This window comes from Nothobranchius furzeri, chromosome 4 (assembly GCF_043380555.1).
Source record: "Nothobranchius furzeri strain GRZ-AD chromosome 4, NfurGRZ-RIMD1, whole genome shotgun sequence".
Lineage (NCBI taxonomy): Eukaryota > Metazoa > Chordata > Actinopteri > Cyprinodontiformes > Nothobranchiidae > Nothobranchius > Nothobranchius furzeri.
The window spans coordinates 86,891,887-86,913,609 of record NC_091744.1 but is presented as its reverse complement, the minus strand read 5'-3'; the positions used below and the strand labels follow the sequence as shown (position 1 = coordinate 86,913,609).

General features: G+C 46.8%; 1 protein-coding gene across 1 annotated transcript; it reads left to right on the top strand.

Annotated features, from left to right (window-relative positions):
• The first annotated feature begins 614 nt into the window (after positions 1–614).
• ccnd2a (cyclin D2, a) lies at positions 615–18,134 on the top strand. Its single transcript, XM_015965415.3, has 5 exons — positions 615–1,050; positions 2,370–2,585; positions 4,724–4,883; positions 12,062–12,210; positions 17,870–18,134. Exons 1-5 carry the CDS (start codon positions 652–654, stop codon positions 18,038–18,040), a joined length of 1,095 nt encoding a protein of 364 aa, XP_015820901.1. The 5' UTR covers positions 615–651; the 3' UTR covers positions 18,041–18,134.
• The last annotated feature ends 3,589 nt before the right edge of the window (positions 18,135–21,723 follow it).

The following is a 21,723-nucleotide window of genomic DNA, read 5'->3' as shown; positions in this document are numbered from 1 at the left end:
TCGTAGGAGAAGATAAAAACAAATAGCTGCATAAAATTTCCTAGAATATCTCACCACGAGCTGCGGCTGATGTAAAAAAAGTTACTTGAAGACCATGTCGGTGCGTGCGTGTGTTGTGCGTGTCATTGTGGGTGGGTGGGTTGATGCATGAGCTGCGTCCTATACGTACTTGCACCATCTCAATACATAAACGTGCAATGCTTAAACGTGTACGTGCACCGCATTCAGCGTGCAGCAGGTTCTGGTGGAGTCATGATGAGTTTGTTTTATTTTTATATGAAATGATGCATATTTATTTGAGACTGGAGAGATTCTAGATGCTTTGGTTTCTGGTAAATGTAATGTAACAATCAACAAAACGTTTAATAACAGTAAGCATGTTGTCTATATGCCAAATAATCCTAAAGCAGTACAGAGGTTCATCTTTTAATTTTGAGTTTCTGCATCATTAATGCTTTATTTACCTTATAATAAACGTCTTTGGTCGCGTGGCTGTGCAGCTGCTTTAAAGCAAAGAGCTTTTTGAAACTAAGTTTTCTGAGGCTCACCAAGACATGCGTACGCAGGGGGACTGTGTTGCGTCTGGCTTAGAGCTAATGAAGTGAATTGCGTCAGTGGCGCATGCAGAGCAGGCTATAACGCACTAGGCGGATGAAGAGGCGCACTGTGGGGAGAGAGGAAAAAGTTCTCAACAAGGAGAGGCAGGACTTCTCTCGCGGAGCCCTGCAGTCTCACTTTTATGTCTCCAAAAGACTTTTCCTGCCACCTTTTTGCGTTTTTGCTCCGCAACTCTGCTTTTACTCTTCCGAGGGAGAAATCCGACTTTTTTACTTAAGCGACAGCGCCAGCAGCACCATGGAGCTGCTCTGCCTCGAAATGGACACGAACATTAGAGCTCGTCCCGACCCGAACCTCCTGTGCGATGACAGAGTCCTGCAGAGCTTGTTGACTATAGAGGAGAGGTTTCTACCCCAATTTTCTTATTTCAAATGTGTCCAGAGAGATATTCAGCCATTTATGAGGAGGATGGTCGCGACCTGGATGCTAGAGGTAGCTATAAACCCGAAACAGACGAGTCCTATCATGTCCGTGCTCTAACACATGTCTGTTTGCCTCGACCTACTCTTTAATGTTTGCACTTTTCCTCCAGTTTACCAGACGCGTGATCGGAGCCTTTTTGCGACTGCGTGTCTCTTAAGCTGCGTTTTCTACATTTCATTTTTAAACTCCAGTCCGGAGCACTGTCGGTTCCGAAACTGCCTTGTTTCTTATAGAAGTGACGCTCATAATGGCTTTTCTGTGCCCTGAGTGGTCTGTGCTGGAGGTGTTTGATAGTTCCTTGGATGTTGTTATTTTAGATAGCATGAATATTTCCATGCACACGTATGCATTCGCAAGGCTGCCTGCTCTCATTTCGCCATGTTGGTTTTTTACAGGAGCGCTCGTTGCGTTTTAGGAGCATTTATGGCGTCATAAACGCAATAACAGCGCTTGAACCCCGTCGGCAATGACAGAAGAGGGTCTTATGTGTCCGCTGGATGTAGAAATGAGGACAAAAAGCGTTGCAAACATTTTTTGTATCTGTTTGAAATGTCGGAAGGGGCGAGGGCCTGAGCTGAGCTCTTCCTCCCGTCCTCGTGACTTACGCAGGAATTAGGTTCATTTTTCCTGACTTACTTAAATATTTCCGACCGACGTCCACATGTGAAGATTCCCGACACCTTGATCTTTATTTTCATGTAAATATAATCTGAATACCACCGACTGGAGATTTTTTATTAATTTTTGAAATGATTATATCGGGTCGGCAGTGACGCACCTCGGATCAACCATTCGCGACTCGCGCAGGATTTTGACATTTTATTCCTATTTTTCCTGCACGGATCTGGATGGGAATTGTCGGTAATGATGTGGAAGAGCACCCTGAACATTATCGTGTGAAGAAATCGCGTCGGGATAATTTATTTGTATTTTTAAATATTTTATGAAAATATGACGACTGAAGAAAAGCTCGTTTCCGCGTGCTGCGCTGTCGGGGAGTTTTTTTGGCTGGGACTGATTGTGACTTGAATTCATTTCTTGGTGAATGAATTGCAGGAATGCAACCCTGTTGACGGTTTTTATCGGAGACCTTTTTCCACGCTTTCTAAAGAAATTGATTTCGAATTAATCTCCGATGTCGCAACCGGTTTGGGTTGGGCCAAGTTCTTGGCCGAGCCCCAACTATGTGTGTCACCAAAATTGTGCGATTATTCTTTTGTTTCGTTTCACCATAAAAGTTTTATGTACATTCAAAGTCCTAAAAATCAACAAGTCACGTGGCTGCAGACGCTCATCACCGTTGCTTTGTCTGCTGTGTCTTTCTGCAGGTCTGCGAGGAGCAGAAGTGTGAAGAAGAAGTTTTTCCCTTGGCCATGAACTACTTGGACAGATTTTTAGCAATGGTACCCATCAAAAAGTGTAACCTGCAGCTGCTAGGAGCAGTCTGCATGTTTCTTGCATCCAAACTGAAAGAGACTCGTCCACTAACTGCAGAGAAGATTTGCATCTACACAGATAACTCCATTAGACCACAAGAGCTGCTGGTAAGCATACAGGGTTTTGTTGTGTGTTATTTATTTATTTACGTTCTAATCAACCCTCATCTCAAGCTTCATACGTTTATAATCTGCTGCTTAAAAACAATAAAATCTTGTTTTATTATTTCTATTTTCCTGTATCATACCTGCTCTTTATTTGGTTGTTTATGCTACAATAATCACATCCCAACACATATTTTGCATTTCACCTTCCAAGTTCTACTTTGGACCACATCTTCGTTCTGCATGCATGAGGGGGGAAAAGTGCTCCAGGACTGAGTTGTTCCTCAAAAGTTTTCCTTTACTGTACAAGACCCTCCTGGAGCTGCTGCTCCTGTCTAGCGGTCTCTATCGCCATCTAGCTACAGATATTTGCACAGAGCAACGAGGTCAACTGAACTGCAGCCAAAGCTCTGACTGTGTTCTTGTCATCCAGAGGAGAGAGAGGCAGACAGAAAATGTAAAATACCTTTCAGTTCTGTTCTCCTCCTAAAATAAGCATCGGCACACAGATTTATCCCGATGGGCTTTGAGGCTCGAGCGATGCTGCAGCGGAACGCTTTAGGTGATAATAAATGTGATGATTTGATCACATTTCTGAGGGAAATCTCCATTTCTTGGGGGTTCGGGTCTTTTTGGTCTGATTATTCTAGCGGTTTTAAGAGGGCACAACAATAATTAGCACAGTTTTAAATCTTGATGAGTATTTCCACCCAGCGCTGTGGTGCTACATAGACATTCCTGAGTAAATAGCCAATCCCACCCATGTTGTGAAAGAGGCTATGATGCAGACGAGGCTGATGGCTGCTCTGCTGCCCGGCTGGTGGCTCGACCCTCCGAGCTCGTGGCTGCATTAAACACCCCGACTAGCTGCTGACTGGTCTCCGATCACTTTGTGGAATGTTGTTATTGCTTGGGAATACGATGTCGGTCATAAATGTCTTCCCAAGAAAATTCCAGCCGGTGTAAAACAGTAAGAAATGTTCCGCTGAGTCTATCCAGGTCAGGATTTGTGTTCCGACTGAAGTCCTTGAAAAGGTTTCGCCGAGGCCTCTTCTGTGTTTCTGCATAAGGCAACGTTTTGGCTGACTTGCAGATACAGGAAACAGAGATCAGCTGCTCGGGGCACGTGATCGTTTTTTGGTTCTGATCTTTGGAAACAATTTCTTGTAAAGAGAACCACAGTTTTACAAAGAGGTGTGACCAAAGCAAGGCGAAAGCAGAAGGAAGTGGGTGCCTGCCTGCCACTCTGTCAGCATGTGTTGCAAAGTTCGTTAGACTGTTTCTGTACTGCAGGCTCCCATATTTCCTGCAGCGCTGGGGCTTTCTTTGTGATCAAGAGGCAACAAAGACGCAGAAAATCCATTCCTGCAGCTTCAAGTTGAACGTCTACTTTAAATCCAAGTTTTACTCGTGCTTTTGTTTCTATTTCTGCAAATAAAAGTATCACAATGTTGGTTTGTGTAAAAACCGATTCGAAGCTTAAAGGTTGGCAGTGGAGTCGGGAGCGGCCATGTTGGATTGTGAGGTGTAGTGAGCAGCTCTAGTCACAAGGCTGCAGTGCTGAATCAGTTTCCCCCCAAATGAGTCGATAACTCCTCCAATAACCACCTCCGTTATAAGTGAAGGTCGTGAAGGTGCTCCAAACCTTTGTGCACCCATGGTGACGACGAATAAAAAGCTGCAAAAAGGCTCTTTTCGTGAGCCGAGGAACATAATCTCCCCAGATATGGTTTTGATCCTTTTCATAACACAAGTTTACGATAGAGGAGATAAATCTGGAGTTTTTTAAACACTTGCTGCTGATCTTGCTCAGCCAGTGCAGGCGTCCTATCCGTTTTCACTGCACACTTGCCGAGTGGAACCTCTGGTGGGCCTCTTTAGGAAAGTCCCTAGATGCCAGACATGCAGACGGGAGGGAGACAGTGTTGTGAGGTCACCTGGGTTGGTGGCGCTGCTGGCGTTCCTCTGCTCCAGGCTGGGCCAAGCACGGAGCGACCTAAAAGCAACAACGCTGTACCGCTGGCTCTCACCAAGCCTCGTGTTGCAGCTCGGCATAATCTGCCTAAAACATAATGAACTTTATGTGATTTTTCTTTTTTTTTCTTAGTTATTTATTGCATCTCTTTGCTCAACCCCTTCAGGATTGGGAACTGGTGGTTTTGGGGAAATTGAAGTGGAACTTGGCAGCAGTAACACCAAACGACTTCATCGAGCACATTGTGAGGAGGCTGCCGCTGCCCGAGGATAAGCTGGCACTTATACGGAAACACGTCCAGACCTTCATCGCCCTCTGTGCGACAGGTAGGACACGACACAAGCGACCGCCCCGTGTTACTAACAGCTGTCTGTCTGAACGAGACGTGATGCTTAAGTGGACAAACTGCACCAAACAGAACCAAATGTTGTGATGTCATCTTCGTTTTTCCCTTTCTGATGCTGCGAGCGACAGCGATCACTGAAACTCTGCCAAGTCAAACCAGGCAAGCGATAACGGCTTGCTTCAACATACTTTCTCATGTTGCAGAATATCTTTATCTGTGCATTCTTCTCTATCAGCTCTCCTCTCAGCAACATGCTGCAACCGCTCTGCTCGGAGATGCGCGCAGGGCCAGTCACGACTAGCACTTCCTTCAGTTATTCCCACCGATGGGAAAGTATTTCCAGTGAGAGCGTTTTAGCTTCAGACTCGTCAACCTGGCGTCCATCACCTGTCTTCTCCCAGGCTGGTATGTGGTCGCGTTCTGGAGGGGTATCGTCGCTTCCAGAGCATCCGGTGTCGCTTCAAAGCAGGTTTGCTCCGGTTGAAAGGCATTCCCATGTTGCACACTATTGAAAGGAGAAATGGGCAAGGTTAGAGGCAGGCGGGCCCATTGTCTTATTGTCTCTCTGCTCTTGAGATGAGTTATTCCCTCCAGATCAAAAATCCAACCAGCAAGGGGAGGAAGGGGGCGCCTCTAACACCATCTGAAGGGATTCTGAGGTTACGGTGGAGAGGATGCAGGGGAGTTATGGAAATCCAGAGGAGTTTATTGTTTTTTGTTCGTGTTTTCACATCTCTCCACCTAACCGCCTGCCTTTCCTGCTTCTCACCACCCAGCTTCTCAAGCCTCCCCGCCCTACAGCTGGAGGACATGATAGCTTTCCCATGTTGAGATTCTCAGTAGGACACTTTTTGCGTCACCCCCGGCTCAGAGAAGACAAGACTAACAAGCAAATGGCACTGAAAATAGTTTTTTTTTAAATTCTTAGGTACTTTTATACAAATTTCCTTTTAAGCTGCGTGAAACTAAGAATTGCCGCTGTTTACAGACCGCTCTACGACTGGAGTCATAATCGTGCCGTTTGGCAGTCCTTTCACTTTCTTCGTGACCTCCTCCAGGAGTGGCCCCATTTTTTTTTTTGTAAGCTTGAAACAGGAATGTTCGCTGCCCCCCCACCCCCACCCCACCCCCATGGGAAGCAGCTCCTTGTGCTGCCATCATTCAGAGGAGTGTGGTTATGTAGATGCACCGACACGGGGAAGGGAAAGGGACATTCACCATCACGTATGGATTTCTTTTCAGTATTTTTGGGCAAACAAACATTTCTATTTGTCGGACTTTTGCCCTTTAGAGCAGGTGATCAGTATGTGGAATAATCAAACTATAAAAGACTCGGCCCGTACTTTGTTCCTTCAGTCGGGCAGTGAACGTAAACGTAAGATTCCTGGAAGTTACGCTCTTATCCAAATGTATGAAGAGGGAGAGCGAGGCTGTGGAGATAGCCCCGGGTCAGCGCCCGGTCCATTTATCTGTTCACCTCAGACTTGTTTCCAGGCAAACAGAATGTGAGGGCAAAACAGTGAGCGAGTCAACAATTTGGTGCATCTAATGATCTCTGGGAATTTGAAACCCCATTTGTGGGTCTTTCCCAGCCATAAATCTTGGGAGTTATCTGGTGAGAATGCTCCTTGAGACATCCTCCGAGCAGAGTTGAGAAGGTGAAGACGGAGCTGGAGGAGGAGGTCTCTCAGGAGCATTTACGTGTGAAAAGGGTCAACAACAGATCACCTGTGGTCTTCCCGTTTCGTGTATTCTCATTCCGCCTAACCGCAACACCTGCTGAACGTGTGTACTGAGAAAAAGACGCCATAAAAGCACGGCTTTCTGTTTTTAGGGGAACAAGTGAGAGGATGGAGAATACGGGCGCTCGTTCCTCGTCTCTTTTGATGGAACAGTTCCGTTCGGGCCTCTCGGTGGGATTTTGTCAGGTGGCGCGGGCTGGCTCTGTATTAATTAATAACATTGGTTGGCCCATTCAGGACTATGCAAATGGACTTTGCTAGAGATCGAGAGAAAAGAGACAAAAGGCCTGGCCTTTGCATTTCATATGCAGAGCCATGTGAGGGTCAGCGCCGCAGGGCCACTTGATAGGAAACACCAGCGTTTCCCTCAGGCACGCCGCCAGATAATAGCCCAGAAACAAGCTCATTAAGGGAGATTATGAACCTCCATTCCTGCACACACACACCAAGCACTCAGAGCTTCCTCTTCCATTCTTATTCAATTGAGCTAAAGTGGGAGAATGGATGGGGGGCATGGGGTAGACAGATGCACCCCAACCTGTCTGCGTGTGTTATTGAGCTCCGTCTTCTTGCCATATTGGCAGGATTATGGTGCATTAAACACAGGACCCAATAGCCCTCCCAGGAATGGTGTGCCTGGATTTGTGGCAGTGGTCAAAGAAGTTGATCAAAAGAACTTTTTGGACCGGAGCCAACGGTGATGCCCAGAAACGAGTCAGTTGTGCTGAAGGACTTAATGAAGACTTTGCTACAAGTTAGGATCTCAATACTGACGGATCTTAGTAACTGATTACTTCTTTTATCCTGGAATACTGCTTGATTATTTATTCCTGGTATGTGGACGTGCCGCTGAACTATGTGAGAAGTAACTTGATCATTAACTGGTTAGCTTTCCTCCGACAAACTAATGATTCACCAGCTAACAAACATCAATTCTACGTGGGTTCACTTTCTCTTTGGGACTGTTTAAAGCAGCGCGCTGGATGTGGTTTAAGTTTCCTGCAGTGGTTCCCTAGCGCAGTACAGAAAATGTCAACTGTTCAGTTTGAAACGATTCATTATTATAACATGACCAAAAATGTAGAAATGAGTCTTTCTCGCTTCTAAAAGGAGGCATCAGGGGTTGTCCTGGATCATCTGGTGCCGTCAGATTAGGAATAGACCGGTTGGATTAGGGGGATGGGGTCTCTTGAGGGTGCTTTTGCTTACCCGTAGATACGGTCAGACACTATCTGGGTGATTCCTGTGGAGCTTGGAGGCCAGATAAACAACCCTGATGCTTTGTTGTGTTCATTAAGCTTTTAAACACTATGTGGGGTCCAAACCTTGCTCTGCCTGCACGAGGACTCAGTGCTACACCTGATTGGTGCAGCCATCTTCAAAAGAAGTTGTCAGTTTCTCTGCTCCAGAGGCAGGAGATCCCCTGTAGGAGGCTGCTGCTTGAAGAATCCCCCCCCCCCCCCGAGCTCAACTCTGCATTCAGGAGATGGATGATTCATTTCAGATGTGGTCAATAAAAAAGGTTTTACTGCTGTTTGTTTACATAAAAGTCCATTCAAGTGTGATGAGTCAGAGCCATAACAAATTAGTCACCTCCTCCGACAAATTATCATTTCTCCTCGCGCTCCAGTGATGTAAGGAGTCACATCCTGCTGGCTGGAGTGGCGACGCAGGAAACGGGAGGAACTGTGAGAGCATGTGCTAAAAATGTGGGACTTTATGGTGAATCATCCAGATTTCACCTCGCTCGGCTGGCATAAGAAGCACCGTACTTACAGCGCCACGCCAGAAATACAAAAGTGATGTCTTTACACCAGAGAGGTTCAGAAACTTGTTACGGTTTATAAAAATGGCAAAAACATCATGTGCATTAAATAAAAGAACAATTAGAAACTGTTTAGACCTCCAAAGGGTTCAAAGTTTGAAGGTCTTTAATATTTATGTCCAATAAATAAACCTGAATGATGCAACGAAGAAGAAGCTTGAAGAGTTTTGGGTGTGTAGACGTTAACACCACGTGGTTGTTTTTATAAAAGGTACATTAATAATGACAGGGTGTGATTTATCAGAGCGCCTTTAGTTTGACAGATTAAACGTGGAGACAGCAAATCTCAGGCTGGTGTTGAGTTTGTCCTAAAACTGTGAGGGAACAAGGCAAGTGGAGGACAATGGAACAGGCTGGTCTAAAGGAAAGGGTTTAGTGTTTGGAGCAGGTGGTGTCTGAAAAGGATTTTCTGTGGAAGAAAGGAAAGAATTAAGCAAAGAGCCGACATATAACCCAGGAGAAATATCATCTTTCAGCCGATCCATCTACTGGATACCAGGGTTTTAGCTAATGGCTATTTGGGAATCACCGTAGTGGTGCAGAAATGCAGTTTTATATTTCCAAAACTAGGTCAGTTTGAAATTCATGTCAGATTTAACAAAAAATCACGTGAAAAAGGGAACAAATGTAGTATTTTTGACTCACCACTGGAGCTGGTGGTCAGAAAGTCATGCAAGTCCAAGTCCTTGGAAGCTAAATATAGAACAAAAGCTAGATTCGTTTAGACTTTTACACGTTCTGGTGTCAGCCTAATTTTTTTAAAAGATCCAAGAAGCTTCTACAATCTCATCCTGGTACCGGGTGCTCTTTAACAGCCAACGTGAACAGTTCTGTCTCCAGTCATCCACATCTGAACTCTGACACCGCCGCCACTTCAAGGCTGCGGCTGTGACGGTGGAGAGCGTATGAAGTGAGCCGTCGCAGGAGGCTGCGATAAAGAAGGAATTATGTTTTTTGGCTAATCGGGTGAACTCAGAGTTTCTAAAGTTTTCATATTTTTTCAAAGTGTCTGTTTGGAACAGGAAGCAAGAAAGCATAAAACCTTCAGAGTATCAAATTAATCTTTTATAATCGATCGACTCTTCCCTTATTGTGAAAAATTCACGTAAACCGCTAGCCAGTCCGTTTGGTCGTTTTAAAGATGAAATTGCAGCTTTTTAGTGGTGCAGAAACTCCCGCCAGTTCCAAGGAGATGTTGGTTTTGAGCCCTAATCGGCCACCGGCCTCTGGGTCCCCCCGATGCTTCTCCTTCAGTAAATCCATGCATTTAGTATCAAATACAAGCGCCTGATTTACAGCGGAGGAAAGGTCTGCAAGGGGAAAAGAAGAGTTTTCATTTTTTTCATCATCAGTCTTTTGGGTGTCATCCAACTTTCCGAGTGTAATTCATTTACATTTTGTATGTGCACGATGTGCACTGCAGCCACCCAGACGGCATGTGCCATGCAGGACAGAGGACTAGACCAGAAGCTCGTGGACGAGGTTTCACGGCGTAGGAACATGGAGGACTGGAGACGAGGGGGGAAAGGCAGGAGAAAGGGCCATTGAAGGGGGTGAGAGGCGTGCAGGCCAGGCCAGCCGCTGCTCACAGGGAGCTTTCCATCGCAGGCGTCCCCACTCAGCTACCTACACTGTTTATCCTCAACATGAATATCAATGAGGGCCTCCTAAAATACAGCCATTCTTCCCCCCACATGCAGCTTCCACCAGGCCCGAGTGTCAGCCCGCATCGGCTGCACGCGCACGTCCTTGTTCTGCCACAGACCTGTCTTGTCTTGGGTGTGAAAAATCAGCTTGTTGCCCACTGCCCGCCACTCGGCTCCCACACAAACTACATCTGTGCTCTGCGTGTGCGTTGGACTGCGTGCATCATGCGGGCATTGTTCCACATGTAGAGTCTGTCGCTTTGATCGTCCGTTTGTGCTCCCTGCACGCTTACAGTAAATCTGTGTATGCCTTTGTGTTCTGCTATAGAAACGTGCTGCATCACATCCGTGACGTAATGCTTGGTGAGGGGGCGGAGGTGGCCTTTGTGTGTGCTTTCCTTTTGGCTTGAGATAGCCTTTAATAAATCGTGCCCTTGGCAGAGGCCCAGCAGCTAACACAGGGGTGTATAATAAGTTCATTTATTTGTCAACACTGAGCCCACAAGATGAGAACGAGCCTGGCTGTGCATGCTAAAAAGGCAGCGAGGGGGCTGCTGCTGCAGCTATCAAAGGGCCCACCTCTTTGATTCCACATCTCCTTCGGAGCCATCGCACGCAGTTGGCTTTGCAATTGAATATGGCAATATGTTAATGTGCAGGCTGTTCAGTGCCCCTGTTGCCCAGTCCTCTAGTCCATAGGTGGCCCAGGAACAGAGAAATCCATGCAGGAAGGGGGGGTAGAAGGCAGGAGGTGAGGGTCACTGGAGGGCGACTCTTTTCTTCTTCCAAAACCTCACAAGAGTTTGGACGCAGTCTCAAGAGTGATGTGCAGCAGAGACGTCTACCCCTTCACCCCCCCCTCCCTACGCCCACCACCTTTCCCTTGTTTGCTCCCTGTTGCCTTGCCGCCACACCGGCCATCCCTCCCTCTTCATCTTCTTCCCCCTGTCAAGCCCCCCTCTGTCCCCCATGTCCAGCCGCTGCCTTTGTCCAGCACGTCTCTCTGAATTGGTATCAGCAGAGAGGGGATGGATGCTGTGTCTGTCAATTGGGTGAAATGAGGTGATGACTCTGGACAATGGAGTCACACTCTCCTGCCTTCCCTCTCACAGGCCCGCCACTCCATTAATATGCTAAAAGATAGGAGGGCCGCCAATGCAAGCCTCTGCCTGTTGTAGCAACAAAGACCGGGGCATGTGCTCCATTCACGGCGCTTTTGTAGCCGGCCATGTGGTCGCCAAGAGAAAGGTAGAAGTTGAGCAAGACATAAAGAGGGAAAGTAGTGTGTGTGTGTGTGTGTGTGTGTCTCCTTCGCCCTCTCCCTCCCTCACTGTATGCCAGTGTCCTTGCCTTCTCGGGCTTCTGGCGCGTTCACAAGCTGTCTCATTTGCATTATGAATGACAGCGAGGGGAGCTAACAAGGTTATTGGTCTTTGAGACGCGCGCCTGTGACCACACGTGGAAAAAAGGACCTACAGCAGTGCGCGTTGGCAAAGGCACTGAGCCTCTTTATTCCTCCTTTTCCAAGCGCTATGGGGCTTTTTTCAGCGAGCACACGATTTACTCGGAGATGGAATAAAAGGGGCCGGGCGGGGGAGAGTGGGGCTGGATTGGGGAGCGGGTGAGGGAGGTTGCTTTTCAGCTCCTTTACAAGCCAAGTTAACCCTCATTATCCAGGCCCCTGGTCATTAGAGTGCTGTGTTCAGAACCAGTGCAATGGAAGGGCTTTTTATTGGCTGACTGCAAGATTACTGAATCATATTGTCTCGGGGTGGGATGCACTGTATCTGCGCTCTTTCACAAACCGCACCAGGTGCTGCTGAAAGGTTAACTATTCATCAAGTTAACCAAAGATTTGGACGACTTTTTTTACTAAGCGGAAACAGTTTTTGAAAATTCAAACAAGAAAACTAATTTAACTCCTTTGTGTTTCTTCCTGCACCAGATTTTAGATTTGCCATGTACCCCCCCTCCATGATCGCCACAGGAAGTGTGGGGGCAGCGATCTGCGGCCTACAGCTGGATTCGGCCGACCACTCACAGTGGGGCGACAGCCTGACAGACCTGCTGGCTAAGATCACCAACACAGAAGTGGTAAGTTTCCAGGGATCATCGTCGTTTCAGACTCGTTCTGTTCGTGTGCAGAAACCGAGTCCGGGTCCCTGCATGGTCTCGGTAGATTTCAAAGAAACTTGACTTTTGGAAACTTATGGGGGGTGTTTCTGAGTAATGCTTGGATGCAGCAGGTAGATGTAGCATCTTTGACACCGGTGAGGCCTTCACTGGTGTTTGCCAAAGTGCAACTATTACAATAGCTGCTTTTAGCATTCCTACAGAAATGCCACAAATAACTCATCTCACAGCAGTTTGGACAGACTTGGTTTTCCTTCCAAACACGATATATTTATTGTAAAACACCACATGCTTGGTAGGGTTGCACATTTGCAACACAAAAGCGGAAATGTTAGAACATCTCTGTGATTTGGCTTCCCAAAAGAACCTGCTCATGTGCCAATAACCGCCACCAGAAGTGGCTTCAGCAAAAGAAATGCCTAACAGGGCTTCATGCCCTTTGCTTTTGCTGCACCCTGGACTTGAAGGTGACATCAGCCCAGTTTGGTTGTTTATAACACCCTCATGTAAAGAGTCCTCTAAATCAAGCTGGCGTTGGGCCATTTACTTCATGCTCTGTCACCAACAAGACTGGCCAGGCTGTTGCGTGGCTGTCTGTGTGGAGCGAGGTGGCTGAGTTAAGTCCAAACACACGCAGGGCCCCCGCTGACTTAAGGATGCCTGGCTTTCATCACACTGATGGTCCAGGGCTTCAGCTCGCTGCAGCAGGGGCGGATAGGTGGGCAGAGCGGTAGAAGATGCAGAAAACGATGCTGTGAGACGAAAAGTGAAGCTCTTTATCCGTCTCTGCTGGGAAATTAGCCATCTGACCCATGCAGACTGCTCAGGAGCAAGCGGGCAGCCACAGAAAAGCGCTCGGGGAGCAGCTCCGGTTCTGAAGCCATGGACTTGGCAGAGGCGCTTGCTATACCAAACATGATGAAAAAGGCTTTTGGTTAGCAACAGCAGACTTAATACAAACAGAGTTGGTGTGTGCACAGTGCATCAGGGAGCAGAGCCCCGGCATCAGCCATGTTAAACGCAGTCCCAACAGGTGGGGGGAGAGGGCCGCTGATGTGTGAAAAGGAAACGGGGGGGGTGTTGCGCCTCCTCATGCGACAATCAGACCTGTCTCATCCCTTCCCATGTTCCATAATGCATCACGGCTGGAAAGCGTGGCTCCCCCTGGTGCGAGTTGAGTGAAGTCTCACATAGCTGTTGAGGAAAAACAAATATCTGGCCTCGGCTGCACAGGGCCTCAGTGTGTTTAGGTTGTAGGGTCTGAGACTTGGGTGGGGAGGACATTAAGTCACTCTGTCTGTGTGATTGGCTTCTTGCATTCCTGGATAGAGGCAAGTCACGGCTTGCAGTAAACACAGGAGGCAGAGCGGGGGGCATCCTCCCCAGCTGAACTTACAGGAGAGGTTTAACTGATGCAAACTAAAGCTAACTCTTTCTGTTTGACTTTACCACCTAAACCAGTAAAGAAAACATCTCAGATGTGAATGTTGAGTCACCTCAGCCTCAGCGCCGTCCAAGCCTTAGAGCATGTAGAGTGGTGAGATGGCAGAACTACGTCTTAGCCAGGCAAAACACGAGGCACAAGCAGGCTCCGCCAACCCCTGCAGCCAGCCACACACACACACACACACACACGCACGCACGCACGCACGCACGCACGCACACACACACACACACACACACACACACACACACACACACACACACACACACACACCCTGGCATCAGTGGTATCCAGAAGCTGTGGTTTTCCAGTGGAAATGCGATAGGGCCGAGTCACCATCTTGGGTCGCCGGGAGAATGCAAGTTGCTTCATACACACACACACGCACGCACGCACGCACGCACACACACACACACACCTGGTGTGGCCAAAGGACGAGCAGATGAGGTTTTGTGTCATAATGTGCAAAAATCAGTGCTAATGATTTAAGGGGCAGAAGACGTCTGTTGCGTTGTCTCTAGGGATGGGTACCGAATTCGGTACTTTTTAAGGTACCGACCGAATTCCATAGTACCGACCGAGCACCGATTCACGTCATTTCAAACGGTGCCTCGTTTCGGTACCCGTTCTTCATAACGAGAACTTGCCTAGACAGCTGCGCATGCGCAAGAGCGTCATGTCGTCGCTGCGAGCCAGTTGTAAACAGAGCAGCATGGTAGAAAGAACGCACGCTAACGCTTGGGTCCACTTCACTAAATGTGATGGGTAACTGGGTGATGATGAAACCAGCGACAACGATCTAAATGAGACGTCCTCATCTTAATCTGCTCCGGTAGGTAAATAAAATGTTTAAGATAACGTTAGCTTGATATGTTAGCTTTCGCTTCGCTAATGGTGCGTTCGCTTTCTCCTCGGAAATCCGAATTCCCGACTAGAGGAACATGAACGCGCTCTAAAGTTTGGCTTCACTTTACTAAATGCGACGGGTGATTGGGTGAAGATGAAACCAGCGACAACGATCTAAGTGTGAGGCATCATCGTTTTAATCTGCTCCAGCAGCTAAATAAACTGTTTAAGATAACGTTAGCTTGATACGTTAGCTTCCATTGCCACCATTGTTATCAGCTAATGGTGCGTTCGCTTTCTCCTCGGAAATTCTAACTTCCCAGTAGGAAAAATCAAATGAAAAAGGACGGCAAAAGGAATGAAGATACACAGTAAATTTAGTTCACAGTAAAGATGTTTGCTTCAGTTTAATTATCAGCTTATAAAACTACAAGGACGATGTTAAAATACAAACAGTTGTATGTTATTTATCGTGATATTTATCAAATATGGTTATATATTGAGAAAAATATATATTTAATTATAAAAGAGAATTAAAATAATAAACACTCAAAAGTATCGAAAATCGGTACCGTTAAGTACCGGTATCGATTCCTAGGTACCGGCAATTAGTACCGGATCGATTCAAATGTCAAAGGTACCCATCCCTAGTTGTCTCAGCAGCAACGTTTGCAGAGTTTAGACCCAGAGCAGCGTGTTGGCTGAAGTGTGGAGCTTCTGTTTAAAAAAACCATCTTGATTGATGACAACAGGATGTGGAGGTTAGGGAAGTGCAAGGGTTTCAGACCACCACTTCCTACATTTTGTTGTTTTCTCTCATTCAAAGATTTTTTCTGTCAGTCCGACTCGGTGAGACACCGGAAACACATTTTCCCATTTCTACTTACGTTCCTGTTTGTGCGTCTTTTTCTCACACTCTCCTCTGTGATCGCCTCGAGCCGCAACACTTGTCACTCAAACACGTTAATCCGTGAGCTCACCTCTGCTGCTGCTGTCGGTAGCCGTTCCTGCTAAGGAAGACGAAAAGTCACATTTTCTTGTGCAGCTTGTGGAGACTCTAGTCGTGTGGCGTCTCTGCTTTTCCAGCGTCAATCCTCCAGTATTTTGTTTTGAGACTCTCTGGAGTTCTGTTTGTTTCGGCTGTCTGACCAGAGTTCCTAACACCGTCTTTTGTGGTGAAGTCAGCAGTTAAAACACATTCCTTGGCTTCACACATTTCTTCCTTTTGGTTTTGTCTGTCTGCACGACTTCCCCCGCCTGCCAGTGTCACAAAGGCCGCCCAGGGATAACGTGCACGCTTTGATTTCCCAGAATGACACTCGATGGAGAATGATGCGTGTTTGAGCCCGGGCCAGTACAGGGCTATGGCTACAAGGGGAAGAGGTGGTGACGAGTTTTCTGATTTCAAGCAGCATAATAAAATGCAATGCTGCGCCTCATGTGGCAAATTTATTCAGGCCTGGTGGCCACCACGTTGTCCAATACCTTGAGCTCCTCTGAAATCGGCTCTGATGTTTCCAGTAGTCACACACTGAAGTCATTAAAGGTTCTCGAATAAAGCCCATGGGGCTTGGCACGGGATCCCAACTGCAGCGCTTTCAGGCAGCAAAGACTCGGGGAGAACGTCTTTTAGGAAGTGAAGATATGCATTCTTGTGGTGAGGCACCGGCGGTTCCTTTTCATGTTCTGCGCTGCACTTAATTTTCTCACAGGATTTGGGATTTTACGACCAATAGGGCTCATGTCGGTGGGAAGATTTGGTACATGTGTGCATGCACCTCTCATGTTAGCAGCTAACATCTTGAGACGTTCAAGGAGCGAAAGCTGCTCAGGTTTCTTCCACGGGAGATCCATTCATGAAGGGAATTTTGTCCCAAAGTCATGAAGTGCAGATCCGTCGGACCTCCTCTGGAGCGACAAATGGTTGAGGGTTGCACCAAATTCTCTTAATGTACTGAATGCGTAACTAACTGAGGGATCGGCTGCTTTGTATTTGAACATATACGTTACTAGATTCCCATATTTTCCTGTTTTGCCCTTAAATCTCAAACAAAGCGCTCTCCACCGTTTCCCGCTGTTAAAAGCTGCCTTTGACTTCTTTTTGACAAAGTTTATGTTTTACCCCGTAAGATGTCGTGCCCTTTGACACCTGAACTTTTGCTACTCAGTCCTTACAAGCATTTCTGATGAGAGCGAGAGGGAGGGAGGGAGCTCGGTTCATCAGGGTCCAGCGGCACCAGAGGCTAACACACATGCTCAAACTGTGGCCCATCAGGTTTAGATTAGCTGTAAATTTCTAAAGAATGTTTCCTTGCTCCTCCAGCGCTACACTTTTCCCATCTTCCAGTCCCCATCCCCGCACAGACGCCTGGTGCTTTAAGGCAGGGGGTCATGCATGTGTGTGCATGTGTGGAGCTGAGAGCAGCTTGGATGTAATGTTTCAGATTTCACCACCAGAGGGCAGTGTTGACTCCAACGTGACTCTGGACAGGACTATTGCACCGGCGTCCTCTTACGCCTGGGCTTCTTTAATGACCATCATTGCTGTTTCTTCCCTTAAAACTGTTTGACCTCTCCGTGACACGCTTGCTAACAACCCATTCAGAGCTCCTCTAACTCCGCGGCCTCTCCGGAGGGTTGCTCTCTCTTCCTGCTCTGCGCCGTGCCCTCTCTCAACCCTCCATCAGAGCTAGGATATGAGGCCTCGGTGCTGCTGAGGGCCTCGTCTCCCAGGTGGATTCTCAGATTGCCACGGCGGCCTTTGATGGTGAAAGCCGAGGAGTTCAGGTCTCAGATGGATCCCCTGCAGGCGGGCAGGCACACAGACTGGCTCTCATTAAAAAAGCACCACCTTTGTGTTCCCACAGGAGGTGGATGTAATTAACATAGCTTTAGTACTACCTGTGTTTTCAGCTGCTGTTGTCAAGGCTACTTCTGTGTGTGTGCGTGTGTGCGTGCACGTGCGTGTTAGGGAACGACGATGGGGGAGGGAGCAGCATGCACTGGTATGTCTGTGCACATGGAAGCACATGCATGGGGTGGGAATCAGTGCACAACCCCGGTGGGCTGATGTAATGCTCGTCTAGCCTCTGTCTGTTTATTCTTTGAAGACAGAGTGTAGAAAACTGGAGATTAAAGAGTAAAAGGAAAATTCTGCAAAGCCCAAAGTTTGTCATTTAGTGACTTTAGGGAGCTCTGTGGATATTATCAGATGTTTTAAAGCATTCACATGACAGAAATAGAAAGTTTCTGCAGTTGACTGAAGTGTAAGCAACACTCCCACCCCCATAAAGCGTCCTAAAATGGATCAAATGTCATTTTGTGCCACAGGATGTTCTGAAAGAGTGCCAGGAGCAGATCGAGCGTGTGCTGGAGAGCAGCCTCCGTGAAGGGCGGCAGCAGCAGCAGCAGCAGCAGACTCAGAGGGGCCCCAGTGGGAAAGGCCTGGACGAGCTGGACCAGTCCTCCACCCCGACAGACGTCCGGGATGTCAACTTGTGAACCAGCAGAGGGCGCCGCTGCACGGGATTTACAAAAAATATAAAAAGCAAAAAAAAGCATTATGAAAAAATAACTTCAGTTTTCTTTAAAAGCAGAAAAAAAGAAGAAAAGAACAAAAATATTAAAAACACAAGCCCTTTAAAAGAAAAAGGACCATGCTTGCTAGATTTTTGTAGAATTTTCAAGTAAAAAACAACACCTGCACATGTTTCTATGTAGTCTAAAAGCAACAAGTCTGATGAAGCGCTGTGCTGCCTTGGATTCACAGAAGGGAAGCCGATCATATTTGTTCTGCCTTTGATTGTACAGGATGAGCTGTTATTGGTGAAGTTCTGGAAACGGTTAAGAAGCTGCATACGCAGTGGCGCTCACGTGTTTCTTCCTCTTGGTGTAAAATGGTGTTAAAGTCACGGCTGGTGCGAAGAGGACGTGCGTTCGAGCTCCTCGGGCGCTCAGCCAGAGGAAGCTGAGAGAGCGGCGTGGTGAACGTTGTGTCCCGTTTCCAGGGAGGATGAGGATGATAATTAGTATGTTTAGTGATTACTAATATTATCATTGGGCACATTTTAGAACTGAGTAATCAATAAGCTCCTTTAGTCAGGCTGCTTGTGTGCGTCGGTTTGTGAACGCGTGTGTTGATGACGTTTGTGTGTGACGTGTGGATGCAGTCCAGTGTGCGGCCTACGGCGACTGGCGCCTGAGCAAAGTTCACTGTGAAAAGACCAGAGAACGACTCGAGGCGACACGTTCACTTGGTCAATCCTCAGAAAGGGGTACCTGCTAAATCACTGCCGTTGTTGTTCATCATCAGTCACGCTAACGGGACGGGGAGAGGACGATGTCGCCGAAGGGCTTACCCGTAGAGACCCACATGTGCCTCAAAGGATTCTGAGGTAGAAAACTGCCATCGGTGCAGCGGAATATCATGAATACTTTCCATCCATCTACGTTCTTCCTCTCATCGTCACGGAGTCGCCAAGAGTCCGAGTGAAGCTGTCGACGTCTCCGTTTGTACACGTGCAAACTTGAGAGAACAGTGAAGGTTTTAAGCCAAACTCCTTCGCATTTCTAAAGCAAGGAGGAGAGGAGGTGGAGGTGGGAGCAGGAGGAGTCACTGTGGTCGCACTGGGAGGGTTTCAGTGGTGCAGGATCATGCTGCTGTGTAGGAGATGGCTGGAAGGAGATAGAAAAGTCATTAAAGCCTCGTTAGAAACTTTGACATCAGCATGTTGGGGTGCAATTAAATGTTTGTAGTGGATGTTTAAAGTAAAATTATCAGACAAACAAAATAGTTCCGGGTTTCCGTAGATCTGGAGACTTGATGAGGATCTGAGTCTGCATGCTAGCAGATCACGTAAGGATCAACTTTTATTATGGGGGGGGTGGGGTTAGAGGAGGACATGGTTAGAGGAGGATAATTTACTGTCAATGCATCTGGAGTCCCATTTAGGGTTCGTTCCAGCTCCCCAATTTCAATGGTAAAGCACTTTGAGGACATGCTCCCTAGGAGATGAGTCGAATAAAATGTTAGACAGTGATTGGGTGTCTTTTTCATTAGCCTTTCCTTTGGTTTGCTCTGTAGGGCTGGTTTCCCAAACATCAAATATTCCCATAAAAAACGGACATTCCGATAACCATAAACATAAAATACATTCCTGTTCAGGCAAATTCCAACGAAACGGGCCGTAAAGTCAAATAATGCTAACAAGAGTTGGACGATATTCAGACGGAGACGTAATTCCTGGAGTTCATTTGATTTTTTTTAGGTTTTTTTACTTGAATTTTAACTATTTATCTGTATCACAGCCACAGAGAGCCACGCAGGGCAGCGGTGAGCAACAGACGGGGTGGTTGGAGCATCCAGTATTTGCACAAGATGTTTGCAAAGTTCGGACACCACACAGGCTTCATGCAAAACCACCTTACTTGATGCGCGGTGCGGTTTTGTTGTTGTTCGGTGCCGGCTTGTGTGAGGACGATTCATCCGTCTCCTGTGAGCTTTGCTGCTTTGAATCATCTAAAGGGGCTCCTCGGCCAGGCGGACGTCAACACAACGGCGTTGATGTTGCCGTCGTGTCCGTAGACGTAACCTTCTAGGTGGGGTTTCTGTTGTTTCTGTTGTGATCGTATGTGTTTGCTGAGCGTACGTTGAACGGTCTGCAAAGAAAATGTGGGGATCTGATGTTTTTTCAGTGAAACTGAACAATTCAAAACTGCCAAAACATCCCCAGCTGTTGTGACCCCGTCGTTTTGCCTGTTTTTACCCGACGTAAGCTCTCTTCCAAACTTTGTTGTGATTTTTTTTTCCTGCAATTGATTGTTGCATGTGTTTTATTGACACCACAGATCTTGTTAGATTTATTTTTGGGGTTGCCAGACCCACAAGAAGGGTTTGTAGGATTTAGAGAAAACTGTATTCCAAAGTAAAGAGAGGACCGAGGAGGAGGGGGGGGGTGGTGTGAAGACATCAACAAAAAAGTGTCAATATTTTATTGTCTTTTTGCGCTGCTAAAAGCTATGAATTTGTTTCATTTATACAAAAAAATAACATTACCTAGTCGTGATGTGTCACCTGTGTGCTGCTATTTTATAAACATTTGTATTATAATAAAGTTATTTTACTGCTTAAGAGATACATTCAAAGTAGATGGTGATAGAAGAACATGAAATAAGTATTGGACTGGAAATGTTCCTTGTACAGTGATAGATAGCATGTTTCTTTTTCCCTTTTTTGTTATCGGTTTTTGCTGATCTTTTCTGTCACACTCTGCATGTGGTAATTCCCACACCTCAGGATTACTGGACAACACATCACAAACCCAATGCATATACCTCTGCAGTACGGGAGCCTGGAATGGAAGAGAAGGACTCCACTGAGAGTCGGGGGAAGAAAAAACAATTTCCCGCTGTTTCGGTGGGGCAACAACTTCCTCGTTGAGATGGAAAACAGGAAATGTCCAAGGCTTCCAATTGGACTCAAACCATGTTGGAGGAAAGGGGGCGGGGGGGGCGCAATTGCATTGTTCCATTAAGATTTTCTGATTGGTTCTGGTTAGTTCGAGTGTGAGTTTGTGTTCATGATGGTGCTACATCTGCATTGTGGTGCGCTAGAAGAGGGAAAGCCTTTCTCGTGGTGGCCAAAGTACAGTTTCTGCTTTACACAGTCAGTGCTGTTAAATATGGATTCTGTATGTGAGAAAGGTCCCATCCAGTCATAAATATTATAATATCTGGAAGTTTCAGTAGTGCAGATTTCCCCTGGAGCCCCCCCGCCCACCATAACTCATATCTCATGTACCTCAAGTGTCTGTTGCACAACTTCTGCTCAATAAACTTCTGCTTTAAAGGGTGTGACATCACATCAGCTCACTACTTCCTGTGCCTTTATTCTTTTCAGCTGAGTCTAATTGCATTAATACGTCTAGTGTGTGAGTACTTCTACAAGTCCGATAGAACGGTTCCTGCTGGATCACTGAAAACGGTCAGCCGTGCTAAAGGCGGGGGAATGAATGGAGTATTCGCTGCTTTGATGCCAGCACACTCCTGATTTCAATCCAGTTTTCAGAAAGTGTTCCTAAAGTACATTTTATTTGACGCAAGGAAAGCCAGTTTTTATTCTAACAAATGAGAAATTGTTGTTTCTTGCAATCTAAAAAATGTAAACTCCTGCTATCAAGTGAAGT